The sequence below is a fragment of the Cervus elaphus genome, chromosome 21, assembly GCF_910594005.1.
Source record: "Cervus elaphus chromosome 21, mCerEla1.1, whole genome shotgun sequence".
Lineage (NCBI taxonomy): Eukaryota > Metazoa > Chordata > Mammalia > Artiodactyla > Cervidae > Cervus > Cervus elaphus.
The window spans coordinates 46,654,037-46,674,021 of record NC_057835.1 but is presented as its reverse complement, the minus strand read 5'-3'; the positions used below and the strand labels follow the sequence as shown (position 1 = coordinate 46,674,021).

The window sequence follows — 19,985 nt, the reverse complement described above, 5'->3', positions numbered from 1 at the left end:
AAGAACTTATTTATTTGAGTTTTCTCAGTTGTAGAAGAGAAAACAATGATGTTTTAAATTCTCATTTTTTTTAGAAGCCTCATGCTTTCAAGTCTTCAAAATGTTTGTCCATCTGAAAGGCTTCTCATGTGCTCATGATGCTTGTTGCTTGCGTTATGACAGGCAGCACATCAACTGTACCTTACTTTGTAAAGTCAGTTATTTTATTTCCATGTTAGATTTCCCCCATTTAAATTAAAAAATCTTCAAGATGAACAGGGACAGCAGTGTCTGTGGTCTGTCTTCTGGCCATCTGCACATAGTCATGTAAAACTGATATTTTTTTTACATAGTCATGTAAAGCTGGGTGAGTGAGAATTTTTGTGTTTTGTTTCACAGGTGGGGAGCATTAAGCGGGAAATGAACTTCACGTTTCAAACAGAGGACTTAAAACGTGACTCTAGTAAAAAAATGTCCCATCAACATTTGTTTCCCTTGGCCATGGAGGAAGATGCGAAAACAGCAGACACCAAAAAAGCCAACCGAGCACTTGACCATGAAAAAGAAAACACTCGCTCCATCTGTCTCCTTGAGCAAAAACGAAAAGTTGTTTCTTCCAATATTGATGTTCCTCCAGCAAGGTAAGGGACCATTAGACCTTGTATGTGTCTGCCCCAGGAAGTCAGTGGAGAGCAGGTACTGTCTCTGCTGGATTTCTCTAAAGTACGCAGACATAGAAGGCTTTTCTGCTGAGAACATCTTTCTGTTGCTTATGTGAAATGGAGCAGGTGGTTCTGTTCTTCAGAGCTGACTTTGAGGCTATAGCAGTCGAACTACTGTAGCTCTAGAAAAGCATGTTTTATTAGATTTTGGCAAATAAACAACAAACAGCAAGAGAAAAAATATAAAAAAAAATTTTAAAGAAATACAAAGTGTAGGACTGAGCATAGCCACTTACAAGCAAGGATATTGAGATCCTTTGGTCAAGAGTTGGAGAGTTGTGGCTGCAGATTAGATTTGGCCCCTGGCCCGTTTTTGTTTGGCCTGCCAGATAAGAGGGCTGCCCTGGTGGGTCAGATGGTAAAGAATCCACCTGCAATGCAGGAGACATGGGTTTGATCCCTGGGTTGGGGAGATCCCCTGAAGAAGGTGAACGGCTACTCACTCCAGTATTCTGGCCTGGAGAATTCCGTGCCAGATAAGAACAGTTTTACATTTTTAAAGGATTAAAAAAATGAAGAATATGGAGTATAGATCATAGGTGGCCTGTGGAGCCTAAAATATTTATATGTGACTCATTACAGGAAAAGTTTGGTGATTCCTGGTTTATATCATGGTAATCCTTTTAAGACAGATCTAGCTTAGAACTGGGCCAAGAGGGCTTATCTGCAATATCAAAAGGCTTTTATCACATTGTAATTCTACTTAAACCGCATTCAACAGCACTGAATCAGAGGATAATATTATGGCAGAGTGACAGTGGAATAGTAGTAGAATATACATGCTAGAACTTAACTTATTTTCTGGCCTCTCATGTATCTCAGATAGAAAGTAAATTCCATGTCGGCTGTGATTTTAGTCCATCTTGTTTATGCTGCATTTCTAGCACTAGGACCATGTTTAATTATATATTAAGGGCTCAGTAAATATTTGTTGAGTGGAGAAAAGAAAGGAAATGCTGTTGCATGAAAGCTTGCTAATTTTTAATGTGTGAAATATATTTTGTTACCAAAAACCATCTATAATGAAACTTCATAAGCAGTTGTTGGTAGAAGGTCTGCATTTGTGCAAGTGGTTTCTGACAGCTAACTAGAAAAATAGTATCTTTGGAAAAGGAATAAATATTCCTTTTCTACCTATTCACTGCCTGTAATTAGAATTTCATTTCTTTTTATATGAAATCATAAGTCTCTGCTCTTAAAAAACTACCTATTTTTCTATTCTGCTATCAAATTTGTCAAACTTTGTAAAATTATAGGCCTCTTTCTTTCCATTAACTTTTAATTGAAACTTTTCATATGTTCATTACCTCTGCTTAACTACTTGGAATTATTTGCTTGTCTAATTTTTTCATATAAAATACATGCTAAATTCTTTAGGATTAATTCCTTTAACTGGGAGTTCACTATGAAATGTCTTATCATGACCTGAACCTGACAAGCCCTTCAATTCATATCTGTTATTTGGTTGACTCACAGGTAAAATGAATGACATGAAATTTGAATGTGAAGAGCTGTGGTTTTATTTTTTTCCTAAGTTTGTAGGACAAGAATTAGACTTCCCACTGTCACATAGTTTGGTGCCAGTTTGCAATTCTACAGAACTTACTCTACGGAAAATTTTCATTAGACCATTTTATATATTAAGAGACCTGGAATTCATAATTTATGCTAAAAATCTGTTAAAGATTCATTCATTTCCACCCACTGACCTATCATTTTATTTTCTTGGAGATTGTTGTGTGGTTCTGATATCAATTTAATGATGGCCTCATAAAATGGTTTAGGAAGTGTTTCCCCCTCTTTGTTTTCTGAATTTGTTTTAGGACTGGTATTTTTTCCTTAAAAGGTAGGTCTACTGGTAAAACCAACTGGACCTGGAGTTTTCTTTATGGAAGTGTTTTTTAAATTACAGATTCAATTTATAAGATTGATATGTAGTTCACCCTTGAACAACACAGGTTTGAACTGCACTTAAATGTAGATCTTTTTCAGTGGTAAATATTATAATACTACATGGTCCTCGGTTGGATCTGCAGATGTGGAGGGATCATGGATACAGAAGGCCGACTATAAATTATATGCAGATTAACCCTCACATTGTTCCAGGGTCAACTGTAGTGCTATTCAGGTTTCCCGTTTCTTTTTGAGTCAATTTTGGTAATTTGTGTCTTTCAAAGAATTTATCCATGACATATAAATTGTTAAATTTGTTAGCATGTAGCTGTTCAGAATATTGCCTTTTAAAAAAATGTTGAGAATCTACAGGAATGTTCCCTCTCTCATTTCCGACATTGGTCAGTGTGTTATCTTTTTTTTAACCAGTCTACTAGCAGTTTATCACTTTTATGGCAATTCTCAAAGAGCCAGCTTTTGCATATATTGACTTTGTTGTTTATCCATTCTCTATTTCACTGATTTATTTTTTATCATTTCTTTCTTTCTGCTTATTTTGAGTTTAAATTCCTCCTCTTTTTCTAGTTTCTTAAGGTAGAGTTTTAGATTGTTAACTATAGACTTTTCTTCTTTACAACTATAAGTTATATGCTATGACTCCTTTGAAGCACTTCTTTATATTGTTGTTGTTTAGTCTCTAAATTGTGTCCAGTTCTTGTGACCCCATGGACTATAGCTCGCCAGCCTCCTCTGTCCGTAGGATTTCCCTGGCAAGAATACTGGAGTGGGTTGCCATTTCCTTCTCCAGGAGATCTTTCTGACCCAGGGATTGAACCGATCTCACATTGGCAGGTGGATTCTTTACCTCTGAGCCTCCTGGGAAATCACTTCTTTATATGTACTTCCCAAATTTTGTTCAGTTGTTTCTTTTTTAAAATTGGATTGTTATAATTAGGTTTATTTTTAAAAAGTAAAGAGATACATTTTTCATCTTATTATTTGTAGTTGGAAAAACAATCCAGAACACAGAAGTATACAGCATATTCTTAAAATAGGATATTTAACTCATTTCATTCATTATAATTACTGATATGTGATTCATTGTAATTACTGATAATTTTGGCAACTTAATTTTTTTAAACGATGATTTACTATGTTTTCTTTTTCCTACCTTTTGTTTAATTCATTTAGCTTGATTATAAAGTTATACATTCTATTTCATTTTCTTTTGGATTTGTTCCTCAATACCTTATTTTTTAAAAGATTTTATTATTTTTCAGAGCAGTTCTAGGTTCACAACAAGATTGAAAGGAAGTTACAGAGATTTCTCACATACCCTGTGTCCCCACACACACATTGCACCCTTCCATCTGTCATTATTTTTGTCCTAAATTTTACTTCTATACATGTTTGTGTTGTGCATTAAATGTATAAGGACATGTTTCCCTCATTTTAGTATCATACAGAGGGTTTATTTTTTTGCTGCCTAAAATATACTCCATATTCTGCTTATTGATACCTTCCCTACCCTGAACTCCTGGAAGCCAGTCATCTTTTTACTGTGTCCATAGCTGTCTTTTTCAGAATGTCTGTAGTTGGAATAATCTCAATATGCAGCCTTTTCAGATTGGCTTCTTTCACTGAGTAATATGCATTTCTTTAATTTATTCAACATATTTATTAGTTAAGTGGATTTTTATGTACCAGATACTGAAATCCAAGGTAGAGTAAATTAAATATATTTCCTGCTCTCATAGAATTGAGGAGAGAGATATTATAAATAATACAAATATAAATATATAATTATAAATTATATAATTTATAATGTCCAGGACATTCAATCTATTAAATGTACAGGACATTATGAAGTCCATAAGTAAGAAGCCTTATATTGAAGCATAAGGAAAGCTCTCTTTAAGGAAACTACGTTTTAGCTGACACCTAAAGAATGAGAAAGAGTTATATTGACTAGGGAGGAAGGTGTTCCAGGGAGAGGAGAATATTCATGAAAACTCTAAGGTAAGAAGGAAGGCCTATGTGGCTGAAGCACAGAGAATTGGGGAGAGCGGCCAGAGATGAGGTTGGAGAGGCAGGCAGGAGCCAAATCACGTGGAGCTATATTGATTGAGGTAAAGATTTTTAAAGTATATATTTAGGTTGATAAGAAAAGAATGGTTAATGTTCCTTTTGTATTTAGGTGTGATCACATTAGATCATGTTACATATAGACTGGGTTCCCAGGTGGTGCTAGCAGTAAAGAACCCGCCTGCCAATGCAGGAGACATAAGAGACGCAGGTTCAATCGCTGGATCGGGAAGATCCCCTGGAGGAGGACATGGCAACCCACTCTAGTATCCTTACCTGGAGAATCCCATGGACAGAGGAGCCTGGTGGGCTACAGTCCGTGGGGTCACGGCGTCGGACACAACTGAAGTGACTTAGCATGCATAGATTGGGTGGGAGAGGGACAAGAATGGAGCAAGACTAGTCAGGAAGCTGCTGCTTTAGTACAGAAGAGATGTCATGGGAGTTTGGACTAGAGTAATGACAGCTGACATGAAGTGGGAAGACGCATGTATATTTTTGAAGTAGACGTGAGGTTTCTTGGTTGTAAGCAACAGCAAAGAGCTGGCTGAACAAAGGATGGAATTTCCTGAAAGAGTTATGAAGTTTCTAGAAAGGCTGAATAATCAACTTAAAAAGTGGATACGAGGGTGGGCAGCTAGAAACATAGTTGTATTCATTCATTCTATAGAACTGGGGCCTACCACTGAGCTTCTTGGGTTTTGAAGCAAGAGATGTGTGTGTTTGGAAATTCTCCAGGCACTAGAAATAAATTCAGCCACTGGAACACAAATTTAACAAATGACAGATCTAAGGTGGCTAGGTTTCTGACCCCATGTGAATTTTTGTTTCTTACTATCATCATTAGTGTTTATCAGAGAACATTAACATATTGCCAGTTACAACTGTGATGCCTTAAAATACATTGATTTCTAATGTTACTTGCTGTTGAGCCTCTTAAAAAAAAAAAGACTAAACCATTAGGCAAACATTATTAGATAACCTGGACCCATTAGAGCATGGCATTTGTTATTCTTTTTGCCAGACATTGTTTTTTTGGAAGTACTGATGCTTAAATTGGTTGGATTTCACCCAAATAACAATTACAATGTGATTATGCAAAGTAGTAACTGTCTTCTAATTATAACTCTAAAGCTAAAGAAATCTATTAGCAAACTAGTTATAACGAGGGAAACAAAGAAAATTTTGGCCCCAAATATTCCTAGACCTAACAGCAGTTTATTAGAATCCTCCAGATTGTTAGATTGCTGTTGGAAAAAAAATGGAGCCATACGGCCCTGTTTGTTTTGCAGGGTTTTAAAATATAGTGATGTCAGATATATCACTTGCTGGGTAAAATGAAGTCATCTTCTCCTCATAGAATGCCTCTCTGGGAATTATGTATCATTGAAAAAGAACTTCAGAAGCTTGTTAACCTTTGAGTTCAAAGTTAGGAAAGGATCTGAGCTACAAGCAATATCTTATGTGTACATGGAAACTTGTGAACTAATTTGGACTGTCAGTGGTGTTCCCCACATTTTCTTCTTTGTCTTTCATGTCCTGTGTATGACTGATAGAAAAGTCTTTTATGTCTAACCTGGAATGAAGTAAGAGAGAAGGCAAGATTGCAATCATTATTTCTGAATCACCAGACGCATACCAGTTTCTGGAGCAACTGTTTAATGTTTAAATGTAATAAAAACACTTCCGGTCACAAACTGTAACCAGCATGAAACTACTGAAAAGAAGTAAACTGTTAAAGGTCTCGAAGAATCTCACTGAACATATTCTTTTTAACAAAGTATCTTGGGAGGGCAATATAAATGTACCTGCCTATGTTGGAGAAAGACTAATGCTATGTAATTGTTAAGAACCAAAGCAATCTCTACAAAGTAGCTTTTAAGACCATCTTTTCCAGGAAAGCTGTATCCACTTGCATCCCTTCCTATCCTTTCAGTAATTCAGGTCAGCAAATAACTGTTGTTCCTGTTCTTGCTGCAGTCTGTTTCTTACACAGCAGCCAAAATGATCTTCCCAAAGCACAGGTACAATAATGTGGATAGAGGACAGAGACAGGAAGTTGCTAGGAACCCACATAATTGACATCAGGACTAAATGAAACACTATCAGGTGCTATCAGGACACCATCAAGTCACATCTTGCTGGGGATTTAAAGTCAACAAATAAATCAAGATTAAGTAGAAACAAAGTAATTATTTACAATGTCTTTGATCACCAGTGAGACCAGCACCCTCCATGAAAGACTTGAGATCAGAAACCAGCTGAAAAAAAGGCAATTATTCTCTCCCTTCCTACGCAAAATCTCATTGAACCGAATGGTAGGACTTCTGTCTGTTGTGTTTTTTTAAGGTTCTCTCCTCCTGCCAAATGCTTATAGCTGAATTTCTATGATCTAAATGCACGTATGCTACAACTCTACTCATAATTATCTATGAAATTATGAAAGTTGTTAATAAGGTGTCAGGAACCAGCAATTCTAAAACAGTGGTTCTTTCCTGTGCTGACTCTGATGACATTGACTGGCAATATTTTCTTAGTGATAACTTAGGAAAGCTTGTGTTTTGTGATATAAGTTTGGCTCAGATTGTGTATGTGTGAGACAACTTTGCACACTTTTTGTGTTGACTTTAAACATGGCATTTGTTGTTGCTCAGTTGCTAAGTCATATCTGACGCTTTGCGACCCCATGAACTGCAGCATGCCAGGTTTCCCTATCCTCCACCATCTCCCAGAGTTTGCTCAAACTCATGTCCATTGAGTCAGTGATGCCATTCAATCATCTCATCCTCTGTCGTCCCCCCTCTCTTCTTGCTCTGGTCTTTCCCAGCATCAGGGTCTTTTCACTCATTTACAGTCATTTTGTGTTATATCTCTTTATTATAAGTACCACATTAGTGGCAAATTAGAATGTGCCACCTGTTTATAACTTCATTGTGAATTTTGAATTTTGCATATTAATGTGGATTTTTAAATGATAAGTAATTTAAGTCCCTTTGCTATTAATGAAGGATATTCTCTCTGCATCAGTTGGGCAGTACTGAGTAAAATACTGGAAGTGTAACCTAGGGAGTATTTTGCTTACTGAAATAAGTCAGAGAAAGACACAATTATATGATATCATTTATATGTGGAATCTAAAAAAATGATACAAATGAATCTATATACAAACAAGGAATGGATTCACAGACATAGAAAATAAATGTATGGTTATCAAAGGGGAGAGTGGAGAGGAAGGAAAAATTAGGGGTATGGGATTAACAGATAAAAACTACTATATATAAAAGAGATATGCAACAAGGATTTACTGTATGGCTCAGGGAATTATACCCAAGATTATAAGGTTAATTATAAGATTATTGTATTTCTTAATAACCTATCATGCAAAAAAAAAAATGAAATAACTGTGCTGAACACATGAAACTGACACAGTATTGTAAATCAACTCTACTTCAGTTTTTTAAGAAGTGTGACATTCAAGCATTTGCAGGCATCACCTCCAGGGAGTCCTTAGATAATTAATAAATGCTCTTCTGTGAAAATAATTTCTAGCATCAAAATGGAGAAAATTTAATACCAAAGCTTTTAGTGGACCGGTAGCTTTGTTGTACTGAGTGGACCGCTGACTTTGTTGCACAGGTTGGGTAAATGGGAATATTCCAGAATGCTTACGAGTGCCATTATTCTGCTTTTCTGATGCCACTGGTTGCCTCTGAAAAATTGGATTAGGTTTAGATTTTACACATCTTTTTTTACCCCTCCCTACTTCTGTTCAAAATTTAAAGGAGGGAGTAGAAACAATTGGATTCCCACTACCTCCCACTCCCTACTTCCTCCTGCCAGTATAAATTCTGTATTCTGCTTTAATTACAGAACAGCAAATAATAATTAAACAAGATGTTGGTCATTTATTTAAAACAAATCATGTCTGAGCAGCATTGTACAATAGAGTTTTCATATGAGCTACATATGTAATTTAAAAATTTCTAATAGTTACATTAAAAGCAGGATAAAGAAACAGGTGAAAATAATTTCAATACTATGTATTATTTAACTGAACATATCCCAAATATCATTATCTCCCTTTAATCAATATAAAGTGTTACTTCCCTGGTGGCTCAGCAATAAAGAATCTGCCTGCCAGTGAAGGAGACACAAGTTCAACCCCTGGGTCAGGAAGATCCCCTGGAGAAACAAATAGCAATCCACTCCAATATTCTTACCTGGAAAATTCCATGAACAGAAGTACAGTTCATGGAGTTGCAAATAGTGGGACATGACTTAGCAACTAAACAACAGTGAGATTTTTACATTCTTTTTTGCATATTAAGTCTAAAAAATGCAATGCATATTTTACTCTTACAACACCGCTCAGTTTGGGCTGGGCACATTTCAAATGATCAGTAGCTACAGAGGTTGTGATGACTATTGGACTTTGCATGTTCAGAGTAAATCATTGGTTATTATACCTTTCAGTCCAGCTTATCCTTTATCCCTAAGACAGGGGTTTCTCTTTTTTTCTTGCTCCGACACACATGAAGAAAATGCCTCACTCACAGCGATGCAGTGGAACAGTAGCCTTCTACCACAGTGTTTCTTAAGGGTTAGTGAGCGACGCAGCAGTAGCCCATGTAAGGAGAGAATTTCAGCGTCTGTGGATCAGGGAATATTTAGTTAGAAAAAAATCTGCAGCACAGATCCAAGATATGTCCCTTCCTTTCCAGTTGTGAATAATTAATGTTTTTGTACAATTATAATTACTATGAGCATATTTAAATTCCATCCAAATAAAAGAAAGGTTAAATTGATAAAGCCACAGTTCTGGCTTTTTTTAAAATATGAAAGCAGTTTCATTTCCAGAGTTTGAAAATGGCTCTTTAGTTGTTACCAGATACTCTGACATTCCCTACGGTAGCAGCTGTTACCAGTTCTAACAGGCCAAGTCAAGACTTTAGGCTTGGACCTGGTTTGTCCCACTTATTGCATTTCTTATGTTTTTTTTTAATATAGTAACAAAATAGTTAATGAATGCATACTACTGGTAAAGTAGAAAATACAACAAATATATCATTTTTTAGAAAGACTCCAAAGAACAAATGGTTTACTTTGTTTCCAACTTAAAGCTATTAATTATTCTTCTTTTAAATATTGACCTGTTTTTTCCCCTCCTATATGTAGATTTCTGGGTGGAAGAGGGATAAGGGGTTAGGCTGGAGAGTTAGGCTTGACTTGAAATACTTTCAGAATTTGATTTTTATCTGTTAAGTTATTCGAGTGATAGACTGACATTTCAGAAAAGTCGTCTGGTATCTGTGGAGATGAGAAGGTAGGGAGGACATCTGTGTAAGTTCTGACACTGAAGGCAGAAAGAATAAGAGGCAGATGTAGAAATCTGAAAGAGATCACTGTGGAACCTTTAACTAGGACAGAAGCATCACAGCAGAGGGCTATGTTCAAGAGTGTGAAGCGCAGACTCTACAGAACTTGGGGAAATAAAGCAGATGGGAAGCTTAAGTAAGTACTCGGGATGGTTCCAGAAACTGTGTTGTGCATATCTGGATGAATAAAGTGGTTGGTGATGCTGTTTAAAAAAAAAAAAAAGTAATTCAGAAGTAATACAAGAGAAAATAGATTAGATGGAGGAAAGGGGTTTGGTTTTAAACATGTTAAATCCAAATTACCTTTAACAATAAAACTATAGTAACAAAGGCCTGTACGCTGAGCAAAAGTCATATGAATAATAAATGTATTTATGAAGAATAGCATATAGACCAACTGAAGCAAAGCACAGTCATAATGTAAACACATTACTAGATGTGCTTACTAGTTTATTTTATTTTAACATAACTATCATTTCTCCACATCTTGATATTCATATATTGGCTTTTCTTGAGGCAAGAGCTGCTCATAGAGTTTAATCTCTAAATGAAGAAAAGATTTTGATGACTCTCCTCAGCTCAGGGTTTGTTTTGACCAGATTTGACAAACATTTGCTTCTTTAATGGAGTGCATGCACTCCCCTTTCCTAAATCATCACTTTCAGTCACTTTCCTAAATCAGTTTCAGTCACTTGATAGATTTGCCTAATTTCTCTGCCCCTTTCTAAGGATAACATATCATAAGGTTATCTGCTATTTTCTATATCCAATGTGTGACCACGTACTAGAAAATAAATAAAATGTTGCCTTCATCTTCAGAACATGAGATTTCATCAAATCACATTGTTGTTCAGTTGCTAAGTCGTGTCCGGCCCTTTGTAAACCCATGGACTGCTGCACGCCAGGCTTCCCTGTCCTTCACCATCTCCCGGAGTTTGCTCAAACTCCTATCCTTTGAATAAGTGATGCCATCCAACCATCTCATCCTCTGTTGCCCCTTCTCCTCCTGCTCTCAGTCTTTCCCAGCTTCAGGGTCTTTTACAATGAGTCAGATTTTCACATCAGGTGGCCAAAGTCTTGGAGCTTCAAACTTAGCATTTTTGTTCCCTGGGATTGATTTCATCAGGATAACTCTAATCTTTGAGGTTACTTGAATGTGACCACTGTACCAAGTTGTGCAAAGCCACTGAATAAAGCACAACTTTGAATCTTAAATACTGTTTTTGGAAAAACCATGCTCTCTAACCACAAATTGGTAAATGTATTAACCATGTGGGTTTCAAAATATCACCTCAATTCTTTGCACATACAATGTAATTTCACAAATACTAAGCAGGTAGTGTTAATGATCACACAGAGCTATCACTGGTGAAAGTGCCAGACAGCTGCGCCACATTTATAAGGAGGGTTAGAGGCATGGGGAGCATGGCATTTAGCCTGTATTGTGCTTTGTAATCTTCACAGAAAGCTGAAAGCTATATTTTCCCCCCCCGAAAAGGTTGGGGAAAGCTGTATTTAAAAATTGTGTTCCCGCACATGTTTATTTTTCAGAGCTAAAACAAGCTTTATTTGTCTGTTTTGATTCATCCCTAACGAGTAAACTATGCAGTCATATTTTCCACATATCTACAGATAATGACACAGAGTGAAAATTAACATTTGCATTTGCAGAGAAACTGCTGAAAACTTGAGAAGTAATGAATTTTTGTGATTTTCCACCAATATGTTGTCTCAAATTCATCTTCACATTCAATTAATAACTGTCCCTTTCTCTGTAGGCAATGTAAACAAAATAAAGTAAAAAACAAGTCTGCTGTCACTTTCAGATCACTTTGGGGAAAAATATAATTTTAAGGAATAAGGAAATTCTTGAAGAGCATGTTTCTATATTAGAGATAAAGTAGTTTTAAAAATAGAACTGGTGTTTAGGAGGGAGGAATTTGGGGTTCTGCTGCTTTTTGATCTTTAGGAAGTCCTTTGACCTTCTCCCATGTGTCCAGGGTCAGGCACTGTCCATGCTTCTTCCCCTTGGATGGTTTACTTTCTGGCTGTGTCTCAGCTTCTCTCGAGCTAGCCAGGGAGTTTCCCTTCTCTGAACACTGTCCAAATCTTGTGAAATAGGCTGTGCTTCCCATAGATCTAATCAGACTGGATAATAGAAACCAAGAAGGTTTGGGTCTTTATTATCTCCTTCAAAGCTAGAAGACTCAGCAATATCCTAAGGTTAAAAAGAAGTAAAAACCCATTTCAAAAATATGAATATATTCAACTCAAGATTTCAAAGTGTTAGTTTGCTAAAATAAATCGTCAACAGTTTTTTGTAACTAAGTAATGAATATGCAAAAGGGTCATCGTGCTCCTCGGTATATCAGTCAGTGGTATATTATATATATCTTTACACTTTTTATACTTCAACTATTTCTCTATAAAAACAAAAAGACCAATAAGCAGAGCTGATATATTTATAAGCTAAACAAGTGAAAGGTTGTTGCTGAACGATGAGACGCGGGATTCTTGGCCTCCAGAGGAGATGAATTCAATCTGGGGCCAGAGACGAGGCTGGATTGCTCAGAGCTTTTGTGTAATAAAGTTTTATTAAAGTATAAAGGAGATAGAGAAAGCTTCTGACATAGGCATCAGAAGGGGGCAAAAGAGTACCCCCTTTGCTAGTGTTAGCAATGGAGTTATATACTCTCCAATGAATCCAAAGAATGTCTGGAGGTTGTAAAGACCTCACCAGACCTACTCCCATAATTTACATTTTAAGATAACAGAGTTGGCCAGAAGGTTTAATCCAAAGATCGTCCTCAGGCAGGATACATCCTTGTAAAGACCAGACCTACTCCCATAATTTATGTTTTAAGATAACAGAATTAGCCAGAGGGTTTAATCCAAAGACTGTCCTCAGGCAGGATACATTATTGTTATATAATCCTAAGGAATGTAGAGGAAAAAAAGTAAAAAAATTTGTCCTTTCTTCCTCCTTGAATATCCCAGACCTCTCTCTCCTTGGGGACCCCTAGACTTCTTATCAACCTGCCTAGGAAATGACTCTCTCACAAGCACATTCTGTTGCTCACACTTTCTCCTCTGAAAACATTGGTTCATTGCCTATTGGAGAACTTTTATTAAAATCAATTACAGTTGACCTTAAACAACATAGCATGGGTTTGAAATGCATGGATACACTTATACACGGGTTTTTTTTTTTTCCAATAAATATGTACTAAAGTACTACACAATTGGTGGTTGGTTGAATCCATAAATGTGGAACCACACATATTGATGGCTGACTATAATGTTATACATGAATTTTCAACTGCACAGATGTTGGTGCCCCAAACCTTGCATTGTTCAAGAGTCAACTGTTTGGATAACCACTTAGAAGTTTATTGAGTGTCCTCTTAATGTATAGTATGCTGTACCAGGGTCTATCCTGTATAGAATTAAGTAAGCTTTCTTTCTCATTATTGCAAAAGCACACTGTTTTTTCTAGGATAGACCACAAAAACAAGTCTCAGTAAATCTGAGAACTTTGACACCATATTAAGCATCTCTTTCAACTATAGCAGCATGAAACTAGAAATCAATTGCAAGGAGAAAACTGCAAAAACACAAACACATGAAGGCTTTTTCACATGTTTACAGTATGCTACTAAACAACCAATGGGTCACTGAAGAAATCAAAGAGGATTTGAAAATGTAAGAGGATTGGAGAAAACGAAAATGGATACATAACAATCTATAATCCGTGGGAGGCAGTAAAAAGAGTTCTAAGGGAAATTTACAGTGATACAAACCTACCTATGGAAAATCTCAAAGAAACACTCTAATCTTACACCTATAGGAATTAGAAAAATATAAACAAAACCCAAAGTTAGTAGAAGGAAAGAAATCATAAAGATTGAAGTAGAAATGGATGAAATAGAGGCTGAAAAATAAATAGAAAAGGTCAATGAAACTAAGAGCTGATTCTTTGAAAAGATAAAGAAAATTGATAAACCTTTGGTCAGACTCATCAAAGAAAAAATGAGAAATGGCCCACATAATCAAAAATGAAAAAGAAGTTACAACTGTCACCACAGAAATCCGAAGGATCATAAGAGATTACTATGAATAAAATGGATGAACTAGAAGTGGATAAATTCCTAAAAACTTAGTTTCCCAGGATTGAATCAGTAGGAAATATAAAGTATGAGCAGAATAATTACCAGTAATTAAATTGAGTCAGTGATTTTAAAATCCCAGCAAATGAAAGTCCAGAACCAAGTGGTTTCATAGGTGAATTCTACCAAATATTTAAGGAGTTAGCGTCTATCCTTCTTAAACTCTTTAAAAAATTGCGGAGAAGAAATGCTCCAGAACTCATTCTACAAGGCCTGCATCACCTGTATACCAAACCAGACAAGGACACCACAAGAAATGAATGTCCCTGATTTATTCAAAATAAATGAGAAGTTCAGTTCAGTTCAGTTGCTCAGTAGTGTCTGACTATTTGTGACCCGGTGGACTGCAGCATGCCAGGCTTACCTGTCTAACACCAACTCCTGGAGCTTGCTCAAACTCATGTCCATCGAGTTGGTGATGCCATCCAACCATCTCATCCTCTGTTGTCCCCTTCTCCTGCTTTCAATCTTTTCCCAGCATTAGGGTCTTTTCCAATAAGTTAGTTCTTCCCATCAGGTGGCCAAAGTATTGGAGTTTCAGCTTCAACATCAGTCCTTCCAGTGAACACCCAGGACTGATCTCCTTTAGGATGGAATGGTTGGATCTCCTTGCAGTCCGAGGGACTCTCAAGAGTCTTCTCCAACACCACCATTCAAAAGCATCAATTCTTTGGTGCTTAGCTTTCTTTATAATCCAACTCTCACATCCTTACATGACTACGGGAAAAACCATAACTTTGGCTACAGGGACCTTTGTAGGCAAAGTAATGCCTCTGCTTTTTAATATGCTGTCTAGGTTGGTCATAACTTTTCTTCCAAGGAGCAAGTGTCTTAATGGCTTACAGTCACCATCTGCAGTGATTTTGGAGCCCAAGAAAATAAAGTCTGACACTATTTCCATTGTTTCCCCATGTATTTGCCATGAAGTTATGGGACCAAATGCCATGATCTTAGTTTTCTGAATGTTGAGTTTTAAGCCAACTTTTTCACTCTCCTCTTTTACTTTCATCAAGAGGCTCTTTAGTTCTTCTTCACTGTCTGCCATAAGGGTGGTGTCATGTGCATATCTGAGGTTATTGATATTTCTCCCGGCAATCTTGATTCCAGCTTGTGCTTTATCCAGCCTGGCATTTTGCATGATGTACTCTGCATATAAGTTAAATAAGCAGGGTGACAATATACAGCCTGACGTACTCCTTTCCCTATTTGGAACCAGTCTGTTGTTCCATGTCCAGTTCTAACTGTTGCTTCTTGACCTGCATACAGATTTCTCAAGAGGCAGGTCAGGTGGTCTGGTATTTCCAACTTTTTAAGAATTTTCCAGTTTGTTGTGATCCACACAATCAGAGGCTTTGGTGTAGTCAATAAAGCAGATGTTTTTCTAGAACTCTCTTGCCTTTCCTATGATGCAATGGATGTTGGCAATTTGATCTCTGGTTCCTCTGCCTTTTCTAAATCAAACTTGAACATCTAGAAGTTGTTGGTTCACATACTATTGAGGTCTACCTTGAGAATTTTGAACATTAGTTTGCTAGCATGTTAATGAGTGCAATTGTACAGTAGTTTGAACATCCTTTGGCATTGCCTTTCTTTGGGATTGGAGTGAAAACTGACCTTTTCCAGTCCTGTGGCCACTGCTGAGTTTTCCAAATTTGCTGGCATATTGAGTGCAGCCCTTTGATAACATCATCTTTTAGGATTTGAAATAGCTCAACTGGAATTCCATCACCTCCACTAGCTTTGTTCATAGTGATGCTTCCTAAGGCCCACTTGACTTCACATTCTAGGATGTCTGGCTCTAGGTGGGTGATCACACCATTGTGGTTATCTGGCTCATGAAGATCTTTTTTGGATAGTTCTTCAGTGTATTCTTGCCACCTCTTCATAAAATCTTCTGCTTCTGTTAGGTCCATACAATTTCTGTCCTTTATTGTGCCCATCTTTGCATGAAATGTTCCCTTGGTATCTCGAATTGTCTTGAAGAGATCTCTAGTCTTGCCTGTTCTATTGTTTTCCTCTATTTCTTTGCGTTGATCACTGAGGAAGGCTTAAATCCTCAACATATTAGCAAACCAAATTCAGGACTACATTCCCTGGAGACTCAGACAGTAAAGAATCTGCCTGCAGTGTAGGAGACCCACCTTCTATCCCTGGGTCAGGAAGATCATCTGGAGAAGGGAATGGCTACACACTCCAGTGTTCTTGCCTGAAAAAATTCTAGGAGCCTGGCTACTCCTGGCTAGTCATGGGATTGCAAAGACTTGGATATGATTGAGAGACTAACACTTTCAGTTTTTTCATGCTTATGATCAAGTGGGATTTATCCTAGGTATGCAAGAATGATTCAGTATCCATAAATCAATCAGTGTGACACACCACATTAACAAATTGAATAATAAAACTCATTCATAAATACAGAAAAAATTTTGACAGAATTCAACATCCATTTATGATTAAAAACTCTCAACAAACTGGGTATTAGGAAACATACCTCAACATAATAAAGTCCATATATGACAGATGACTCAATGGACATGAGTTTGAGCAAACTCCGGGAGATGGCAAAGGACAGGTAAGACTGGCATGTCCATGGGGTCACAAAGAGTCAGTCACAACTGACTGACTGAACAACAATAGCATGACAAACATACAACCAACATCATATTCAGTGGTGGAAAGCTGGAAGAACTTCCTTTAAGAACAGGAACAAGATAAGAATGTCCACTCTGAACACTTTTATTCAGCATTGTATTGGAAATCCTAGCCATGGTAATCAGAGAAGAAAAAGAAGTGAGGAATTTGAATTGTAAAAGAAGTAAAACTGTCACTGTTTGCAGATAACATAATACTATATATAGAAAAACTTAATGACAACACCAAAAAAAAAAAAAAAACCCCATTAGAACTAATATATGAATTCAATAATAAAGTTTCAGAAATCTATTCTGTTTCTGTACAGTAACAATGAGCTACCAAAAGAGAAATGAAAAACTCCCGTGTATAATTGCATCAGAAGGAATAAAATATGTAGGAATAAATCTAACCAAGGAGGTGAAAGACTTGTACTTGGAAAACTAAAAGATATTGAGGAAAGACATTGAAGAAGACACAAACATTGGAAAGATATACTTTACTCATGAATTGAAAGAATTAATATTGCTAAAATGACCATACTTTCCAAGACAATCTATAGATTCAATACAATTCCTATGAAAATAATAATGACATTTTTCAGAGAATTAGAACAAATAAAAAACTTGTATGGAAACACAAAAGACCCTGAATACCAAAGTGATTTTGAGAACGAAGAAAGCTGACGGCATCGTGAACCTGATATCAAAGTATACTACAAAGCTATAGTAATCAGAACAGTATGGTAACATGGCCAAGTGCCGCAGGAAAGGATGCTCAACATCAGGAATTATCAGAGAGATGCAGATCAAAACTGCAGTGCCGTGTCATCTTATGCCAGTCAGAATGGCCATCATCAATAAGGCTGCAAATAGTAAATTGCTAGACAGAATGTGGGGAAAAGGGAACCCTCCTACATGATTGGTGGGAATGTAATCGGTACAGCCACCATGGAGAACAGTATGGAGTTTCCTCAAAAAACTAAAAGTAGAGAGCTATTTTATGATCCTACAATCCCACTCCTGGTCGTATATCCTGAGGAAACCTTAATTTGAAAAGATACATATGCTGAAATGTTCATACCAGCACTATTTAGAATAGCCAAGGTATGGAGACAACCTAAATGTGCATTGCCAGATGAATGGATAAAGAAGATGTGGTGTATATATACGATGGAATGCTACTCAACCATAAAAACGAATGAAATAATGCTATTTGCAGCCACATGGATGGACCTAGAGATTATCATATAAGTGAAGTCAGAGAAAGACAAATATGATATCACTTATATGGGGAATCTAAAAATCAATGATACAAATAAAATTATTTGCAAAATAGAAACAGACTCACAGACATAGAAAACAAACTTTTGGATACCAAAGGGAAAGGTGGGGAAAGGGATAAATTAAGATTTGGGGAATAACATATACACACTACTAGATGTAAAATAGGTTATCAACAAGGCTATTATATAGCACAGGGAACTATACTCAATATTTTATAAGAACCTTATAGGAAAAGAATCTGAAAAAGAATGAGTATAGGCCAATCACTTTACTATACACCTGAAATTAACACAACATTGTAAATCAACTATACTTCACATATTTTCTCAGACCTGTCAGAGAAAAACAAATACCACATATTAATGCATATATGTGGAATCTGAAAAAATAAGTATAGATGATCTTATTTACAAAGCAGAAATAGAGACATAGACATAGAGAACAAATGTGTGGATACCAAGGGGAAAGGCAGGGTGGGATGAATTGGGAGATCGGAATTGACATATACACAGTATTGCTACTATGTCTAAAATAGATAACTAATAAGAACCTTAAAAGAAAAAACTATACTTCAATAAAAAAAATGAATTTTTTAAAACACACACAAAAAAACAAAAACAAAAAACAAACCAGGTATAGTACTGGCATAAAAACAGACACATAGTCCAATGGAATGGAACAGAGAACCCAGAAAAAAACTCTGGGTTGTCCATACTCTATGGATAATTTATCTGTGACAAAGGCAGTAAGGATCTACAATGGGGAAAAGACAGCCTTTTCAATAATGATATTGGGAAAACTGGACAGCTACGTGCAAAAGAATCAAACTGGACTACTTTTTTACACTATGTAGAAAAAAATAACATGGATTAAAGACTTAAATCTAAAACCTGAAATCATAAAACTTCTAGAAAAAAACAGGCAGTATGCTCTTTAACATCAGTGGTCATAATATTTTTTTTGGATCTGTGTCCTCAGGCAAGTGAAACAAAAGTAAAAATAAACAAATGTGATTACATAAAGCTGAAAAAGTTTTGGATAGCAAAGGAAACTCTCAACAAAACAAAAAGTCCACCTACTGAATGGGAGATGTTTGCAAACAATATAACTGATAAGGAGTTAATATCTAAAATATACAAAGAGCTCATACAACTCAGTATCAACAAAAAAACCCAAACAACCTAGTTAAAAAATGGGCAGAGGATGTGCAGATGACCAACAGGCACATGAAAAGATATACAACATCATTAATCACTAGAGAAATGCAAATTGAAACCACAATGAGATATCACCTCACACCTGTCAGAATAACTGTCATCAAAAAGACAAGAAAGAACAAGTGTTGGTGAGAATGTGGAGAAAGGGGGACCCATGTGCACTGTTGGTGGGAATGTAAGTTGGTGCAGCTACTATGGAAAATAGCATGGAGATGCCTCAAAAAATTAAAAATAGAACTACCATATGATCCAGCAATCCCACTTACGGGTACTTACCCAAAAGAAAGAAAGCACTCTTTGAAAAGATAATATGCATTCCATTACTGCAGCATTGTTTCTGATAGCCAAATATATGAAAGCAACCTAAGTGTACATTGGTGGGTGAATGGATAAAGAAGATGTGGCATATATGCACAATGGAATTTCATTAGCCATTAAAAAAAATGAAGTTTTGCCTTTTGTGACAATGTGGATGGATCTAGATGTTATTACACTAAGTGAAATGTCCGACAAAGGCAAATACACATAATCTCACATATATGTGCATCAAAACAAAATATAAACTCATAGATACAGAGAAAAAAATCTCTGGTTGCCAGAAAGGAGGGTTGGGAGAGTAAGGAAAATAGGT

The 19,985-nt window shown here is 36.4% G+C and overlaps 1 protein-coding gene across 2 annotated transcripts in view; it reads left to right on the top strand.

Annotated features, from left to right (window-relative positions):
- Positions 1-19,985, top strand: part of ZNF704 (zinc finger protein 704) — a 247,172-nt gene that overhangs the window by 54,197 nt on the left and 172,990 nt on the right. For both annotated transcript variants that reach the window (XM_043880467.1, XM_043880468.1), the window contains exon 2: positions 379-620. In XM_043880467.1, coding sequence (XP_043736402.1) covers positions 379-620 — 242 coding nt within the window. The remainder of the gene's footprint in view (positions 1-378; positions 621-19,985) is intronic.